Source organism: Pinus tabuliformis, chromosome X (genome assembly GCF_031772625.1).
Source record: "Pinus tabuliformis cultivar Carrire ecotype Pingquan chromosome X, CPIR1, whole genome shotgun sequence".
Lineage (NCBI taxonomy): Eukaryota > Viridiplantae > Streptophyta > Pinopsida > Pinales > Pinaceae > Pinus > Pinus tabuliformis.
Genome location: NC_142308.1, coordinates 571,019,063 through 571,039,354, shown reverse-complemented (window position 1 = coordinate 571,039,354; position 20,292 = coordinate 571,019,063). Strand labels below are relative to the sequence as shown.

Here is a 20,292-nt window from a genome sequence, read left to right as displayed (position 1 = left end):
TTGCCGGAAAAAGAGCGAAGAAAAGTGTTGTCAGTTGTCAGAAGATGTGCGAAGAAAGAGATCAAGGTGCATAGCAGAAGAAGGCATTGATTGAAGAACAAAAGGAAGAAAGATTGTGTCTTGTGCTTGGAGGATCTATTGGTCAAGGGTCTAGGGTTTGGCATTTTTCAATTGAAGCTTCAATAAGAGAAATTTGCATAAGGGTTTTCCTCTCTAGGAGAGAGAGGTTTTGCCCTGGCTGAGAGCCAACATCTTGTGTTCTTGTCTCTTTTGTTTTGTTAATTGTTTGATGAAGTAAGAGAACACACTCTAATAATAATAAGAGAAGATTTTGCTAATAAGAAAAAGTAAAAAGTACCTCACAAATAGTTATCATCGTCAGAAGAATCTCATCCTACCTAGATGCCCTAGATTCTTCAACATAATGCACTATTACTTGGGGTTAGAAGTTTGGCAGGGACCCAATGAGATATATATATGTCAAGGAAAATATGTGATTGAGATGTTGCAGAGGTTTGACATGATGGATTGCAAACCTATGATAACCCCTATGATCACAAATTTGAAGAGGCTAAGGAATTATGATTCAAGCCCTGTGGATACAACAAGGTATAGGAAATTGGTTGGCACTCTGATGTATTTGGTAAATACTAGACCAGACATTTGTTTTGTAGTGAATATTCTCAGTCAATTTCAAATAGAGCCCAAATATGACCATTGGATAGCAGCCAAGCATATATTGAGATATCTGCGAGGAACAATCCACTATTGCCTGAAGTATGATAGAAAGAATGATGTCCAATTGATTGGATATATAGATTTTGATTGGGGAGGCAGTGAGACAAATGGAAGAAGCACTACTGGAGGATGTTTTAGTTTGGGATCCTCTGTGATATCATGGATGAGTAGAAAGCAAGAATCAATCGTTTTGAGTAGTGTTGAAGCTGAATACATCGCAGCATGTGAAGTAACCAGAGAAGTTATCTGGTTAAGGAAGTTGTTGTCCGACCTGTTTTAAGGACCGATGGACCCTACGATTATACATTGTGGTAATGCCAATTGCATAAGTTTGTCTGAAGACCAAGTGTTTCATGGAAAGAAAAAGCACATAAATAACAAGTATCATTACATACGAAAGTTGGTGCAAGATGGAGTGTTGCAACTGCAGTATATTTCCACGGATGAGCAAGTAGCTGACATTTTGACAAAATCTCTTCCTAATAAGGAGCTTGTGTATTTGAAAGACAAGCTTGGATTGGTTGATATATCCTCCCTAGTTGAGACGGAGAGATAGACACATCGTACTTGTCTTCGCTTTGTGAAGAAAGAATGGAGGATTGGGTAAGCATTTGGTTTCTGACACTCTTTGAGGATGAGGTAGGGAATCCAATAGGTAAGAGTAGTCGAAGAGAAAATTCCTTGAGGATGTGTTATTCCAAGATAGAAATTGTCCTAAAAGGACATACTCTTTGAACACCCGAGTGGGGTATGTGCCTTGAGAGACAATGATGATGGTGTCTATCAATCGTTGGTCTCACTAGCATTGTGCTCTGATCTTGTGGAGGGATAGAGCGGTTAGTCAAGGCCTTGCCATGTGACAAATTGACAATGTTGGTTGGTATGATGAGATGTAAAGAGATAAGCTGAAATGATAGCTTATAAGATGGCTTAACAATCTGACTCTTCTGATGAGATCTCTTCAATATGAGAATGTCTATGTACCATTATGAATACCTCCCTAGTTAAGAGGGAGTGTTAAAATGTGTACCTAGGTTCAGTCTTCATAAATATGAAATGTACTCTTGTATATTGTAAAAAGAAAGAAAACTATTATTGTTATTTTTTGTAGCACGGGTTTCATGCTCGAGGTCATTTTATTTAGAGGTCAAGCACCCATTGAGTACTTCTAGGGCTTGTCCTAGTGTCAAGAAGTCAATAGAGTCATTGTCATATGAAGAAGACCCCATTGGGCACATTGTAACATGTCAAAAGAATTATTTTTGTATTTAAAAGTGTCAAAATACCCTCCAAGACCAAGTCGGCCTAGCAGCTAAGAAGTCAACCTCATTAGGGCATGTCATCCTCCTTAGAAGCCTATATATAGGAGGGAACTTGACCTCCTATGGACATTCACTCATTCCTCATCACACAAGCGAAGAAGAGGCCGAAGAAATGCAAGCGAAGAAGGATAGAAGGACGAAGGATATAGTGTTTGGGTTATTTCTCTCTCTCACACACACATGCGAAGATAAGGCTAGGGTTTTGCAACTGCAAGGTCGAAGTTGTGAAAGTTGCAGAAAGAAGGTTGACGAAATGACTACTAGGTCACCTACAAGCCCTAGAAGGAGAAGGAACCCAAGAGAAGGTCAAAGGAAGCCTTCGAAGCCCTAAATTTGCTCACACATGTGGAAGCAGCAACTATTGCAAGGGTAGAAAATTTCAGACCTGTTAAGTAGGGGCCAAAATTTTGTAGCTGGAGGTCAAAATTGTGCAGCTAGAAGAGATTTGATTAGGTTTGTCTTGGATAGAAGAATTACATCATTTGGAAGGTATGGCTTGGTCTTGGAAGGGTATTGGTCTTAGTCTAGAGGTCTTGGAATTCGACATTTGAAGAATTTATAAGAAGAGAAGAGATTTGTGGGTTTTCCTTTCAAGTGGAGAGGTTTTGGCCCTGGCTTGCAACCTTCATCCTCTGTTCTTGTGTACTATTGATCTTCATCTTTTTGGTAGTTGTTTGATGATAAGAACAACATAATAAGAAGAAGCTAATAAGTAAGAAAAAGGTAAAAATACATCACAAGCAATTATCAAGTATAAGAGAAATCATTGTAATTGTAGCCCTATAGATTTATCAGCATGGTATGCTCGATGTCCCAATCAATCAGTCTCCCCTGAAGCAATGCTCTGAGATCCTGTTGTGCAGCACCATACACCACTGCATAAAACCATGCATCACCATAATCCTTTGCATACCTCTGCACACCATTGCATATCCTTGTACCCCACCAGGTATCGTTGCCTGCAGCTGATGCACCCTGTACCATCTGGTATCCTGAATGCGCCAATGTATCTGCCATCCTACTAGTGGACCCACTATGATTTGAGTCATATCTCCTTCTCTGTCCCGGTAGACTTAAGTGGCATGACTCCTCACATGCTAATGGAGATGTCATTGTTGTGTCATTCCTCTGTGGCTTACGTGCCTAATACATCAATGGAAGAACATCATCCCCAAATATTGCTCTGCCTAGTGGCATTCAAATGCCATCCCATCTTAATAACACTTGTTGACCACCCTACAACCCCATGCATGAACGATGTGCAAAGACATCTCTAGAAGTCTGCACACCCCTCCATCAAACCAGCTCACCACTAGTGCTGACCAGAACTCTGATGGAAGTGTGAAGGAACATGAGTGTTTGGTCACTGGGTCAATCACCCTGTCAATGCCATAGTCATCTTTCACACCTGGTGAATGATTGAAAACCCCACCTGGATCCCATTGCCAACCAAGGTCTCTAGTACCCACTCTACTCATGTTAACTAAACCTGGATCCCAAATGGATGTATCCCCATCTGAAATATATGTCTACACATCCCGTGTGTGTATAATCAAAAACCTCTGGAACATCTTTGCAAGTTCCTGTTCATCTAGGTGTTCCTTGTGCTCCACTATCACAAGAGGCTCCTCTATCAAATCATGAGTTCATCTAGCATCCTCTTATGTGATGCTTGCCATAGAAGATTGTACACAATTCAACTCCATATAAAGTTGCTCAACCTACAACTTTGATTCTTGAAGGGCCATCTGAGTGCTCTTCAAGGACTCCTGGGAAATTTCACGATCATAATTAAGCCTATCAACTCCCTCCTTGCCCTACTAGTGCATCATGATATATCTCAGCAAGCATGAGTAGGTGATCTTTGTCTGAAAGGAGGCGTATGTAGTTAGATTTCATCTCTACCAATGCCTTTCTGAGGGTCTAAAAATCTACAAGTGAAGGCTCTCCTCCCAAACTACCATGTGTCACTATGCTTCTCCAACAATAATTTGTCACTAGTACCAGTGTATCATCATATTGCCTCGTGGTTGCCCTAATCCTGTTTTTGTTCATCTTCAATTGGTTTTCCAAGTTATAGGCATAAGTAGGCTTGTGAGCAAAATCTACCTCATCAATTGATGGGTCTGGGTTTGCACCGTCAACTACCTATGTGTTATCATCTTTACACACCTCTTGGGAATCATCATCAACTATCGTAGTGTGATGATTTTCTTTGTACCCATCATCTAATTCAACAATCTCGATAAGGGACAACAAGCATTTTGTACCAAAATTTTTATTTCCTTTCATCCCAAACTCTCGTTCCAACCTGTTGGGGTGAATTTGTGATAGCTTCATTTTCAACAGGTATGACTTTTCCCAATTCGTCTTGAGAGGTTTGGTCATGGTCTTCACATTCAACTACAAGCACTCTCTCTTCTATATGAGTTAATATCTTTCTCTTATCTTTATCTGAACTATTATTCTCCTTTGGGCTCCCTTCAATCCTTACTTCCTGGTCCTTAGCTACCTTTTCATCTTTGGATCCGCTATTCCTTTTTTATTTGTTGCCTTTGATGACACCCATGCTTCCATGTGCTCTATCACCTTTCCAAAGGTTTTCCCATAATTTTAAAAAATTTGGGAAAACAGTGCTTCTTTACGTGGAAGCATTTTTCCCTTGTTATAATCTGCTCTTTAAACCCAACACTTGTCCAAGAACATGCTCTGATACCACTGTAGTATTCCACCTTACAATAATGTGGGTTTTTTAACAATTTTTCTGAGTTTTAATTTGAATTTAAATGATGCATGTTTGCCAAATAGTTCAATTGTACTTTGTTGTAGGTGAAATGTACTTTCTGGTGTTAAATACAAGTATATTGGGAAGCATATATAAAGGGCCAGTCTAAAACCAATTGCTGATATTTCATTTCATAGTTCATAAATTTGTAACAACATTAATAAACTCATATCATAGACTATAATAGATATTACAGACCATCATCTTCCAGGAAATAAATGCATAACATAGTTACAAGAGGAACCTAGCATATATTAGTCCCCACAGAGGTTATAATGTTGCTCCCACACATGAAGCAGAGATATACTATCCCAGGTGAAGGCCTGTAGTTCAAACTTCTAATTGTTGTTATATGCCCAGACAAGCAAGCAACAGCCGATACAAACCACCTAAAATGACACTTCCACGAGCTTATAGCCAACGCAGCTCCAGAAGCAACATAATATGCATTGTTAAGGAGAGAGTTTATGTTCCAACTTAGAGATAATGCCCACAAAAAAATTGTAATAAGAAGTGGCTTCTAGATAAGGAATTTTCCCTTCAAACAGTGATACGCTCAGCCTTTAGTTTCTCAGAAATTTGTCCCCACGACATTCACACGCTCAGCACTAGTTTGGCAAAGGCTATGGCTCCAAAACAAGCTAACTCGACCTCAGTTAGTTCCAGAACTCGGCCAGATAAGAATATAATGAAAGACCTCTTCTTAACAAGGGATTTGACCCAGAAAACTGAAGCGATCAGATTCTCTTGGAAAGAGTTGGGTCTCCTTCTCTATTCAAATTTGCCAGCGTACAACTAGGAAACTCGATCCTTGGAGTCAGCCACTGTATGGAATAGGACCCAGTCTCCTTCTCACTCATTCTTCCAACAAATCAATTCCCCAAAGGCTAGGAAAATCGTTGGTCTAATGGATCTCCTTCAACTTGAAAGAAATTGACAGAAGATACCAAGTAATATTTTAAAATCAACTAATAACACCTGGGTACCTCAATATTTCTTGTAAATCTTGATCTCCATTGAAGCTCAACTGTGAAATTTGTGTAATTTCACTCTCACATCTAACTAGGGTGTCTAGTTTCAATACCGCAGTTTGCTATGTCGGCTAGGGTTCCAAAACCCTATATTTCTCCTCAAGAAAGCTCTTTAAGAGCTCTTCTCTCCAAAACTCAAAATGCGCGAATGAATAAGGAGACACCCCTTCATTTCCCTTTTTATAACTCACTTACCTTTTCCCTCCAATTAAATATTTAAAAACACTTTTCTTTTCTTTATTTAATAAAGTGACTTTTAAAAACTAATTAAAGTCACTTTTAATGTTGAAAAATGCTTAATTCGCCTCTGTGGTCACATTGGCCACCCAAAGCCCCTTTTTATCATCCTACCCTATAGATCTTTTCACCCTGATTCCAATGAACTATTACACTAGGGTGTTTCTCCAAGTAATCAGCCTGAAACAACACCTTAGATGTAATTAATTAAAATGTGCCTGTTAATAACATTGTTTTACAAAAATCGTCAGAATGCAATAGAACCGAGGGAAAATCATGCAAAATTGATCATGATGATGAAATATGGTAAGCGATCCGAGTCAGACCCATAAAACCCCTCTAAAACCCTCCAAGCCCACCAATGGAGTAATCTTGCTCCTATGACCAGGATGACACAAGCTCTGGAAAACCCTCCTAACCACCTCTCCAGGTAATCCAAAATTTGGGGACATTACATTAAATCCCTTGTCAAGGAAAGCATGACCATGGCATTCCCCTAATTCTAGGAAGTCAACCACCAAATGCACATCCTTACGGATAGTTTTTTACACAAAAGAAAGAAATAGAAAAGATCATTCAGGAACTGTTGGAAGAAGGGGTCATACATCCTAGTCCAAGCCCTTACACACCCACAAATTTTTAGGCTCTCAATAAGTTGATGATCAAGGACAAATTTCCCATCCTAGTTACCGATGATCTCCTAAATGAACTTCATGGAAAAAACTGTTTCACTAATCTTGATCTACATTCTAGATACCACCAAGTCAGGATGAAATATACGAACAATGAACATCCTTAAGACAATCTTCAGAACACACAAAGGTCATTAGGAGTTTCTAGTTATGCCTTTTGGTCTTTGTAACGTTCCATCCACTTTCCAGAGCATTGTGAACAAGAATTTCAAAACCTTGCTATGCAATTTTGTGTTGGTCTTCTTCAATGATATCTTGATCTACAATAAAGCAGGGGAATCGCACAAAGAGCATGTTGATAAGTCCTTCCAACTCTTGAGAGACAACCAATTATTCATGAAGCCCTCCAATTGTGGTTTTGGGGCTCCTAAGGTTGAATATTTGCGTCACATTGTAAGCCAGGAGGGAGTACGAGTTGATCCCAAGAAGGTGGTGACTACGCAAGATTGGCAAGATCCTACATACCACTCTCATCTCTTGGATGTTTAATAAGAATCTATTTATCAACATATTCACCATATATTCACTACAAAAGCAATTGTAACAAATAAGCAAAAGTTTAATTAAAAAGAAAAATTGTAGACAGGTCTATATGCCTTTTCTTGAAAAGACCATTTTACTTGAGCAGCAACCATTTACATTATGGATGCCAATTGACCATATTACTTAAACATTAATATTGAAAACTAATCATTCCCAAATTGCTAGCTCTACAAGGAAATAAATGGTAGACTATATAAAATAGAATGACAATAGGTATGCATGGCTTAAGATTATATGATAAACATTTTACAACATGTTTCCAAAATAAATAAAGATGCGGCTCACCGTTTCATGACAGTATTCAGCAGTATTTACTATATAGCATATCACTCTCTCATCCCTGTCAGAAGTCTGTTCAATAACACTTAAGTGTAAGAGAAAATGAACAACTTCACTTTTCTAAAGAGAAACACTATAGCCCTTACCAGAAAGCTATATAGATTTAAAAAGTAAAATCATTTATTTCAAATCTCATATGGTACCTTTATTTGATCAGTACCAGTGGCTGTTGCAACAATGCCAGTCCCTCCTCTAGGTAACCTGGCAGAAAGCTTCCCAGCATATGCTCTAAGTATTCTTTGAAAGACCTGATAAACCAAAGGAGAACATTAAGATATAAATATTTAGGTAACAGGAACTTTGTTCAGCAGCCATCATTTCCAAAATCTACTCTATGACAATCTTAACGACAAATCAAAATGAACATTACACTTAAAATTTGACATAAATCTACCACTGCTCAGCAACATGTGAGAAAGGTTATTTTTAAGTTGATTAAAAGCGTAAAAGGAAACAAATGCAGGTTCTGGTTCTCTATCATAGAATTCCAATTAAAAGCTCGTTAAAAGTAGGTGTTAAAGATCACAATTCAATGGCTAAAACAATATTGTAACCAATTCGCTTATGCTAAGCTAAAATGAACCATCAAATACAACTCATTCTCCCATGAGAGAGATATTTGTCACTCAATAAACCACACATCCAGAAGAATCTATTGTCGAAAATCTATCAAGAGACAGTTTTGTATGGAGGGTTTGTTTACCTTAATAAAGTCCACGATATTTGTCACTCAATAACCACAGATTCAGAAGAGTGTATTCTCCAAAACTATCAAGATATGGTTTCGTATAGAGGATTCGGTTACCTTTTATTAAGTCCACTAGCATAATTAGGAATGTTCGCCATATATAAAATATTATTGCACAATTTTTTTCTGTCTACTAAAAAATCAGTTTCTTCATGCACATTACTATTTTATTTATTACATATCGAGATTCTTTCCATGACTTACACACCACGTTCATGATTAATAGCTGGAGATCACTATATTCGCATTCAGCATAGAATCCATCTTTCCAATTATGGTTTGCGGAAAATATAATAGCATGGAAGGAGTTTGTGGGATATGATCTGGCTGAGAGGCATTTCTTTTGCTGGAAAAGTGGGTGTCGGGCAACCTCTCTTAAGGTACCTGATTGGCTCATTTGGGGGAATTAAAAATTACATCAGGGTTGGCTATGCACCTCTCCACTAGGGTGTATGTTTTTACGAAATAGCTAGATCCGTCAAAACTGGAGCTAAAGTAGATGTGCTTACCCAACTCACTTATGTAGGAAAACGGCATTTATCATTATTGATGTACTTTATATTCTTTATTAAAAAATATCTGATGTATTTTCAAAAAAGCATAGAATAACATCTCTTTAAGAATAGATACTCCAAGTAACAAAGAATTTGATCTGCCATCTGTTGAAGCTTATAGTAGCTTTGGAAGGTGTTCTGCATACGCTTGTTAAGTTATGGTTAAGTTATGGTATGTTCTATGCTTATAACAGTTTACTTCTTTTCCTTATTATATTCCAAAGATTAGCAATCACACGTACATAAAGTAAAGTACAGATAGAACATTAAACATCGACAGAAAACAAGCCAAGACAAGAGACACAAGATGTGGCGGCTAGCCAGGGACAAACCCCACAATGTGTGGGGAAACCCTTTGATCAAATCTTCTTTTATCTTCAATAATTCAGCAGAGAGAAATAGTACAATAAATCTGATTCATATCAGCAGTAGCAAACCCTAGATCAACAGCATCAGCATTAGCGGCTTCATTATCAAACTAGGGCAAACGATATCTTGCAAACCGTTCGTCGGATTGACTTCATTCCACCACCAAAAGTTGCGGCTTTCAGAGGAGGTTCAGATGAACCTATAGCGCAGTTCCAAAGAGGAGATCTTCTAGGCCACGCAGGTCAATCTTTACTTCTGCAGTTGCAGCTTCAGTTTCAGCAGTTTCCGGCTTCAAACTAAGGCAGTCGATATCTTGTAAATTGTTCATCAGATTGACTTCATTCCACCACCAAAAATTGCGGCTTTCAGAGGAGGTTCAGATGAACCTACAGCGCAGTTCCAAAGAGGAGATCTTCTAGGCCACGCAAGTCAATCTTTAGTTCTGCAGTTGCAACTTCAAATTCAACAACTTCCGGCTTCACATGTGTGAAAGAGAGACCCATTTTAGCGTAGAGAAGAGACTCATTTCTGCGTAGAGAGAGATGTGATGAGATGAGTGAGTCCAAATGAGGAAAAGTCCTCTTATATTTATACACAACGTTGGTGGGTGAATAGATGCGATTGTTGGGCTTCTGAGCCTACATGAGTTGTAGGTCGGCTTGATAATAATTCCATAATCAAAATAAATTCATATCTCCATGAATACTTATTGGAATCGGATGATCTTTATATCAATCCTACACCTCTCGACGAGGAATCTAATAAAAATATTATCAGCCATGAATAAGATGACCCACATGAAGTTTTGCCCTGGTTGCCAATTTTAACACTCCCTCTCAACCATGGAGAACTTCATCTGCAATCTGTCTATCGGTCGTTACTATTCATCCATCAAATGCACTGCCCTGTACAGCCTGACCCTTGCCCTGCTCTACTCTATTTTGCCTGTTCTACTTTTTCTTGTTCTGCCCTGCACTAATCTGTATTGTTTTGCTCTGTTCGGCTCTGCTCTTGCATTGTTCTGCTCTGCTCTGCTTCTGACCGAATTATGAAGAAGAAGAAATGATCGAGGATGTATCATACTGACTCAAAGTCAGTCTCAGAGTATATACCACTGGTCCCAGACCAGTCTCAACCAACCCGAAGTCAACGTCATAGTGAGTACAACTCCACTGGTCCTAGACCAGTATCATCCTCCACTGACTCAAAGTCAGTCTCAGAGTGCGTACCACTGGTCCCAGACCAGTCTCAGCCAACCCGAGGTCAGCTTCATAGTAAGTACCACTTCTACCACTGGTCCCAGACCAGTATCGCAGTCTCAGAGAGTGTACCACTGGTCCCAGACCAGTCTCAACCGACCCGAAGTCAGCGTCATAGTATGTACCACTCTCACTGGTCCCAGACCAGTATTGCACTGACACGAAGTCAATCTCAGAGTATGTACCACTGGTCCCAGACCAGTCTCAACCAACCCGAAGTCAGTGTCATAGTATGGTACAACTCCTACCACTGGTCCCATACCAGTATCGCAGTCTCAGAGAGTGTACCACTGGTCCCAGACTAGTCTCAACTGACCCACACAGGTCCCAGACCAGTACTGCACTGACACGAAGTCAGTCTCGGAGTATGTACCACTGGTCCCAGACCAATCTCAATCGACCCGAAGTCAGCGTCATAGTATGGTACAACTCCTACCACTGGTCCCAGACCAGTATCATTGATCCCAGATCAATGGAGGTCATCCTAGCGTAGGGAGTACGGTAGATACAACAATGCGTCCATCAGTACTACTATGGTCCCTAACTTCATTTCCCTGCTCATTGATCAGATGAGAGGTACTTCCCATGAGTCCCAGACTACATGGGTAGGATGCATCGACAAGAGAACTAATCAATCCTGTCCTCACAGGAGAACACATCAATCCTGCTACAATCGCCGTGGAGAACACATCAATCCAGGCTGCCATGGAGAACACATCAATCCAGGCCTCACAGGAGAACTAATCATCCTGCTACACAAGAGAGCGAATCATCCTGTTCCACAAGAGAGCGAATCATCTTGTCCCACAAGAGAGCGAATCATCTTGTTCCAGTGTGCACCACTAGGGGAGGGTGAGACACCGTGTGGTCATATGTTGCTCCAGTAGGAACCGCAAGCCCTCAGAGCTCCCAGAGCTCAATGTATGCAACATGCAGGACCCTTGTACAAAGGTTTCTTGCCGACTCCAAGTCGTTTGGGAAAATCACAGATTAGATCTTTCCTCAGAGCTTTGACAAGGTGTATCAACCTGTACATCATCTTAATGTGATGGAGCTTCCTTGCTCATCGACTTACCATATCCCAGATGATGTCTATCTGCTGGAGCAATTGACGAATACGCGATTCCTCAATAATTGAATCCCACCTCTGGTTGTTACAGAGAATCAACAGTGGTATCCAATGTAAATCCAAACAGCTCACTGAAGAGCTTTCGCAACCAGACTGCCTCACACGAGGTTATGCTAGCAACAATGTATCCTGCTTCGGCGGTGCTCAAAGCCACCGACTTCTGCTTCCTGCTCATCCAGGATATCGAAGCAGATCCCAAGGTGAAACAGTACCCGGAAGTGCTCTTACGGTCCACCACACTGCCTGCCCAATCAACATCAGTATATCCAAGTAGTCTCACATCTCTGGCAGTGTATCTTAATCCATGAGAGATTGTGTCCTGATGACATCTTAGAAGATTCCTGGCATCAATCCAGTGAGGCTCAACCAAATATGAGCTCACAATGCTAACTGCAAAACATATGTTCAGACGGAGGTTCACCAAGAACATCAATGCGAATGAGTTTTTGAAACTCAGAGGCATTTCCCAAGTCTGGTCCGACATCACTACCATATAACTTCTAAAAGTTAAGATCCTCGAGGTAGTCACACGCTTGCAGTCCATCATACCGAATCTTTCCAATATCTTTACCACATATTTTCCTTGAGATAGGAAAATTTCCCTTGGCTTCTACCACACTTCAAGTCCTTGGTCCTTCATTTCAAATTCAGAAGCCATTTCCCTCTTACATTTGTGAATGAGAGGGTTTGCACCTGTTAGAAAGAGGTCATCCACATACAACACCAGTATGAGAGGCTTGTCATCTTCAACCTTAAAGTAAAGGTTAGGATCAGCTTCACTCCTAGTGAATCCCAGCTTCATCAAGTAGCTATCGATCCTCTCATACCATGCTCGGGGTGCTTGTTTCAGCCCATAGAGAGCCTTCTTCAACCTGCATACATGAGATTTTCAATCATAAATCTCAAATCCTTCAGGTTGCTCCACATAGACCTCTTCTTTGATAGAACCATGCAAGAATGCAGTCTTAACATCCATCTGATGTAGGTTCCATCCTTGTGAAGCCACAAGGGCTATGATCAAGCAGATGGTCGTATATCTGGCAACAGGTGCAAATATCATAGTCTATACCTCCCTTCTGGGATAAACCACGACCAACAAAATGAACTTTATACTTTTCCATACTTCCATTTGCTGCATGCTTTATCTTGTAAAGCCATTTTGAAGTAACAATTGTATTGTCCAGGGTCTGGGAACTACTTCCCAGACATCATTCTCCATAATAGACTCATATTCTATGGTCATAGCATCCTTCCATAGTTAATGCTTGATGACATCTGAGAATGATGAAGGTTCATTTTGTATGATCGTGCTCATGATGGTCAAGTATCCCTGATACCTGTTAAGTTTCTTTCTTTGATGGAAGGTTCCTCAGGGTGCAGCATGTCCTTCAGCATCATCAAGTATCCCCCTAAGCCATGAAGGCCTCTTCCTAGAAGAGGAAGGCTCATGTGGATGAGGATCAATCGAATCCATGGGTTCTTCTACATCAGGCATTGATTCATCATCCTTTTCTTTCGGTTCCCTAGTGTCGGCTTCTTGAGAGCTACTCAAAGTCAGCAGATTGTCCACCTTGCTGAGAGCCATATCTTTGTCAAAGGTGACATCATGACTAATCACGACTTCCCGTTGACCGGTGGTGAACATTTCTTCAGGAGTTTAGGAACCCAATGCTTGATGAGGGCATCGATTTTGTACATATATGACGGTGATTGTAGTTTCAGCCCATAGAAACTTTGGAAGTCTTTGATCATGTAGCATGGTCCGGACATCTTCCATCATCGTGTGGTTCTTCCTTCCCACCACACCATTCTGCTCAGGAGTATGTGGTGTAGTAGTCTCCCTCTTAATGCCAACCTCAGGTATGCCTGAGTAAACCAATTGTAATATATCGGAGGTCTTGCTTTGGCTTGAGGGGAATGGTCCCCTTTTGAGCTTTTCTTTGGCACATCCCGGACATACACCTTCTTTCTCTACTTGGAATTCGGGCATCCCTGTTACCATCTGTCTTACATCGGGTAGAGCTTTGTAATGAAGGTGGGCAAACCTCCGATGCCAAAGTTCAGATTAAAGAGTTGTGTCACAAGACATGACACCTAGCGGACTTCCATCGGCCTGATATAATGAATCAACACTAAACCCAAGAGTAAAGGCATCTTTAACATTATTTTTCCATATACATACCTTGCCATTGCTGAAGGTTACCTTGTAGCCTCTGTCTTCCATTGCCAAGATGGACACTAGGTTCCTTTTGAGGTCAGGTGCAGTTAATACATCCTAGAATTTCTAGCCTTCTTGAATGCTTGTCCTCTTCCTTGATTCCCAGCTCTCCTCTTACCTTTGCTGTTGAATTTGTCATTCCTTTGATCGCCATCAGAGGGATTTCGAGTTGCACCACTGCATACTGTACCATGCTTCTCTAATCATGATTATCATCATGCTGCCCATGTCCATGATTTTATCCATCATAATGCTGCTCAAACTAGTGTGCATCATCATCATGCTATCCTATATGTCCATGATCTCATGTTGCCCTTTATGTCCTTAATCTCATTCATCATGATGCTCATGATCTCATACATAGTGACTTGCTTTATCGAAAATGTAACATCGTCATTTTCTTCTAGCCTTAGGTCCAGCCTTTCCTTTTGATTTAGTCCCGGAATTATTTCTTTTCTTTGCATGAGAAGAAAAGGCAGCAGGAGGACCTTTAGGCATGGGCATTTCTTGCACTTCTTCCCCTGTTTCTTCTTGAATGCATCTAGCCATTAATTCCTCGAAACGAGGAATTACATTATAGTTCAAAAGAGTAGTCCTGAACACACACCATTCAAATGGAAATCCTCCAAGAGTTGTGAGTGCCATTTCTCTGTCAGTAATAGTTTCCCCAATAGATAGGAGATCGTTCTTGATCTCGGTGATTCTTAAGAAGTATGTTTGCATACTTTCATCTTTACCCTTCTTGATTTCCCTCAGCTTATTTCTAAGAAACAAAACTTGATTTGCATCATTAACTTTAAATAAACTCACCAGTCTATCGTAGATTTCCTTGGAGGTGTCCAGTTCAGAGATGTAGGCCACCAAGTGCTTGACGATAGAGTCCCGGATGATCTTCTATTGTTTTGACTTCTTCATTTTTTCATTTGTTCCAGGAAGCAGCAGATGCATTTGATGGAGGCTCAACAATATTGCCTCTCACATGATCCAACACTCCTTGATTCTCAAGGGTTAGATAGATAGACATCTTCCATCCGTGATAGTCAGCTTTCTCACGGAGCTTGTCTTCAGCAGAAAATGTTGAGGACCCCATAGTTCTTTTAGGATAGCCTTGCCAATCTTCTCTTCGATGATTGCTCTTGCTCTTGCTCGGGCTTTGTCTTCACCTTAGCTCTGATACCATGTTAAGTTATGGTTAAATTATGGTATGTTCTATGCTTATAACAGTTTACTTATTTTCCTTATTATATTCCAAAGATTAGCAATCACACGTACATAAAGTAAAGTGCAGATAGAACATTAAACGATCGACAGAAAACAAACCAAGACAAGAGACACAAGATGTGGCGGCTAGCCAGGGACAAACCCCACAATGTGTGGGGAAACCCTTTGATCAAATCTTCTTTTATCTTCAATAATTCAGCAGAGAGAAATAGTACAATAAATCTGATTCATATCAGCAGTAGCAAACCCTAGATCAAGAGCATCAGCATTAGCGGCTTCATTATCAAACTAGGGCAGACGATATCTTGCAAACCGTTCGTCGGATTGACTTCATTCCACCACCAAAAGTTGCGGCTTTCAGAGGAGGTTCAGATGAACCTACAGCGCAGTTCCAAAGAGGAGATATTCTAGGCCATGCAGGTCAATCTTTACTTCTACAGTTGCAGCTTCAATTTCAACAGTTTCCCACTTCAAACTAGGGCAGTCGATATCTTGCAAACCATTCATCAGATTGACTTCATTCCACCACCAAAAGTTGCGGCTTTCAGAGGAGGTTCAGATGAACCTACAGCGCAGTTCCAAAGAGGAGATCTTCTAGGCCACGCAAGTCAATCTTTACTTCTACAGTTGCAGCTTCAAATTCAACAGCTTCCGGCTTCACATGTGTGAGAGAGAGACCCATTTCAGCGTAGTAGAGAAGAGACTCATTTCTGCGTAGTAGAGAGAGAGAGAGAGATGTGATGAGATGAGTGACTCCAAATGAGGAAAAGTCCTCTTATATTTATACACAATGTTGGTGGGTGAATAGATGCGACTGTTGGGCTTCTGAGCCTACATTAGTTGTAGGTCGGCTTGATAATAATTCCATAATCAAAATAAATTCATATCTCCATGAATACTTATTGGAATCGGATGATCTTTATATCAATCCTACACCTCTCGACGAGAGGAATCTAATAAAAATATTATCAGCCATGAATAAGATGACCCACATGAAACTTTGCCCTGGTTGCCAATTTTAACAGGGAAATTAAAAATTACATCAGGGTTGGCTATGCACCTCTCCACTAGGATGTATGTTTTTACGAAATAGCTAGATCCGTCAAAACTGGAGCTAAAGTAGATGTGCTTACCCAACTCACTTATGTAGGGAAACGACATTTATCATTATTGATGTACTTTATATTCTTTATTACAAAATATCTAATGCATTTTCAAAAAAGCATAGAATAACATCTCTTTAAGAATAGATACTCCAAGTAACAAAGAATTTGATCTGCCATCGGTTGAAGCTTATAGTAGCTTTGGAAGGTGTTCTGCATACGCTTGGTGTCTTAATATGTGGAAGATGATTTATTGCCTCTTTAGGTCCTTGCTTAGTGGAGTAAGTGATTTATGTCTTCTTTCCTAAGGCTAATTTAGGAAAAGTACAATAATTAAAGTCCTTTAATTATTATGGACTATTAAGTCATTTTCAAAGAATAAATAATTTAATTATTTGACTTAGAAATGATCTCAACCATTAATCTCCAAGATCTTTTAGAAGGGAAATTAGGATTAGGGATCTAGGTTTAATGAAGATTACAAAAAGAAGCCTAAGGAAGGCGTAAAGACACAAGAGGGTAGACATAACAAGAGAAAGAGATTGTCTCTAGTGCGAGTGGCTCAATGGACTGACAGGCAGAGGAGGAAAAGTGCAAGAGGATTCGAGGGTGTATCTAGGAGGCTAAATTGTTGGGGATTGCAGGACCGAGTTGCAAAAGAGAGAGGGAGGTTGATTTGATTGGAGAAGCCGATTTTCTATGGGTGAATTTGCAAAGGCACAATGGCAGCTCGAAGGGGAGGAGCAGAGTTGAATTGTGGGCAAATTGTTGGGCCGAAATTCTCCAAGCCAAATTCCTTCAGAGGCCAATTTCCAGGAGGTCAAATTCATCCAGTGGGGGCCAAGTTGCAGGTTCAAGTTGCAGGTTCCAGTAAATGTATTTTTTCTTGTAATTCTTTGTGGGTTGAAAACCCTGGTTTTCCAGGTTAATGAATGATAAATAATTGTTGTGGGTATTTATCCATTGTAATATGTGATTGATCTCTCCAAATTTTTATTTCCATTGCATGTAATTTCTAGAGGTTAAAATACTAGTGATTTTAGTTTTTGGCAATTCAAAGTTTATTTGGTTAATTAAATAAATTGTTGGGAATAAATAATGGCCATGAGAAAATAAATTTGGGCTCATATTAGGAGATTTAACACCACCTCACTAAGCAAGATATTTTCATATTCTCAAAGACAACTTTGCATAAATATTTTTCAATTTACACTCGGTTTTATTCAAAGGACACTTTCAATTTGAATTATGAAATGATATGAACAAAAACTACATATTATTTTGAACCATTTTGAAAGCATAAGAAAGCTTCAAAACAAACTAGGCATAATTGCTAATCTAGCTTCTTTCAATTGTGCAACAGATTCAGCAGATCAATACCAATGAAAAAGCAAAGTGTTCAATCCTCTAGATTCTAAAGTAAGAATTACACCAAAAAGCTCTACTTCATAGAAAACCTCACACCAAGGATCCCAAGTGTGGAACTATAGGTTGATGAAACAGTAAATTCCCTAAAATTAATTTTCAAACCTCCCTCCCAGACAAAAGACCTTTTGCTTATCTCAACTTTAGCAAAAGAGAGCTCACAAATGTCCTTTTGAATGAGCAAGCGAGTGCACCTTGTGAGTGTTCAATTGCAAATGTATCAAGGTTCTCTTAATATGAAGGGTGAAATAAAGTGACCCTCTAAGAGAGAAGTAATAGTACTACCCTCATGGAGACACATTAATGAGAAAGACTCATCTAACATCAAGCGAAATAGTTCACATAGATGCGAAGATCATTATAATCATTACAACACGCTTCCAATAAGTTAAGCACCGAAATCACCAATATAGTTCAATTACTCCAATACATGCGAAAGCAAAACATGAACCATAAACATCCAAAGAATAGTCTTAAAAACATTCAAAATCCATGTGTGAAAATGTGTTGGCCTGGAAGGCTTCGATATTAAGCAAAAGTCCCAAGATACATAAATACAATGAACATCACTAGCTCCAATAGTGGAGCATTAGAGCCACTACTTGCTCCCCAAAAGTACTAACTCTATCTCTCTAATGCCTTGTGGGAGAAGCCAAGGTTAAAAGTCCTTTACATGAGAAATGAGGATCCTTTTATAACTTGAGGCATGACCTTTCACATCCTCATGACTCTTGACTTTCCAACTCCTAATGACCTTTGGACTTCTACAACCTTTGGAATTCCAAATGACTTTTGGAGTTACATATGACTTTTGGTATTACATGTCTTTTGGACTTCCATGACTCTTTAGTTCATACATGACTCTTGGACTTCCACTTATTTGTCTTTACAATGATTACAACAATACATCATAACTTCCACATCATCATATGATGAGAACTTGACATGTCACTATCTTTGGTGACTGGGACTGATAGTGGTTGATGACATGGACTTCTTCAGTAGTGACATGGCTCCCACTTGTTCCTCGTTCTTCGTGCATCTTCAATCGTTGATGTCTTTAGCCTCCCAAGGGTCTTTGATCTAATGGAGTCTTTGGGGTTCTTTGATCACCAAGATTCAAGTGTGTTCTTTATTCTTTCAATGCTTCTTTTATTTGTCCTCTTTGCCTGATCTTCCTCGTGTATGCTTGTCATGCTCTCCTTGGAATAATTGTATCTGCAATCACTCATGACAAGCAACCATCAGCCTGAAAATCTCCTATTCTACCCTGTTTCATGATGATTTTTTGTTCCTTCCTTTTTAATGCACTTCAAAGGGACAAGGAGAGCTTTTGGGCGCAAGGGCGCACTCTAAAAGGCTAAAGGGCTGAGAAGTGGGGGCTTTGGGGCTTCGTCATGTGCTCATGCACTCAAGAAGAAAAGGCAGTCAAGGCAGGGTGCATGGCGCAAGTCGGAAGGACGAAGTGGAAAGCTTTGGGCTTCCCAAGTGCGTTGTGCACTCAAGGGAGAGGTGGAGGGCACAGGGCGCACTCCTGAACGTTGAAGCATGAAGGTTTGAGGCCTTCGGGCCCAGGAGGGCGCATGGCGTAAGTCTGAAGGTTGAAGGGTGAAGCTCATGCCTTTGGAGTACACTAATGCACTCAAAGGGTTAGTAAGGCGCATGGCGCACTAGGGAAGGTTGAAGGATGAATCTTAAGGCCTTCGGGGTGTGTTCATGCACTCAAGGAGGGCACACTTCTTCGAGTCGAAAGAGTGCTCTCAAAGAAAGACTTAGTCTCTTGAGGGGCACAGTGCAGGACAAAGAAGGGGAAAGGGCTTAAGGTGTGTGCAAAGCGCACTTCCGAACAACGAAGGATTCCGATCAAGGCTTCAGAGTGCGCTGATGCACTCTTGACCTCAATGGGTTTGCTTTGAAACCAAAGATTTGTCTAGGTGTGGGATATAGAGGGAGGGGTGAACAGCACGAGTTTAGATTAAAAAAACCATGTGCGGCACATACCAACTCATCGAGAAAACTTAGACAATCTTGAACAATGATAAATATACATCAAAACGCCACTTGTACACATTCCCAAAGTACGAGTGAAGTTTACAACAACCAAGATGTTATGACCATGAAATGCACTTAAGATGTTCTAATCAATGCAACGACACTTGAGAACATTCAAGAACACTTGATACACATAGAGTAACATAAAACAACACTTGATGATCAAGGCAACCTTATATATGATGGTGATAGTAGGCTCCAAAAATTCGTATGTAGTGAAATTTTGGAGGGTGTTGTAACAGTGACAACAGATTAATAAGATAAATGAGAGACTTTGTTTATTTTTGTATTATAGTTAGTTTTTTTTTTTGTAATATGAATATTTTATGTATTTTTTGCTTGACCAGTTTTTTGGCTCAGATTTTTTTTTCCAGTTCCACTCTGGTTGATATTTTTGGGGTCAACCAGTTCGATGTCCAGTCCAATTCTGATAGCATTGGTCTTCATATGATGTTGATCATTGCATCTTCAGCAAAGAAAGACTCTCATATCTGGAAAGTTTAACAGGAACAAACAGATGAAAGCAA

The 20,292-nt window shown here is 40.0% G+C and overlaps 1 protein-coding gene across 1 annotated transcript in view; it reads right to left on the bottom strand.

The window, feature by feature from the left end:
- Positions 1-20,292, bottom strand: part of HIT1 (Membrane trafficking VPS53 family protein) — a 361,304-nt gene that overhangs the window by 151,764 nt on the left and 189,248 nt on the right. Inside the window, exons 16-17 of the mRNA XM_089448976.1 lie at positions 7,831-7,935; positions 7,634-7,699 (exon numbers count right to left, since the gene is read on the bottom strand). Coding sequence (XP_089305102.1) covers positions 7,634-7,699; positions 7,831-7,935 — 171 coding nt within the window. The remainder of the gene's footprint in view (positions 1-7,633; positions 7,700-7,830; positions 7,936-20,292) is intronic.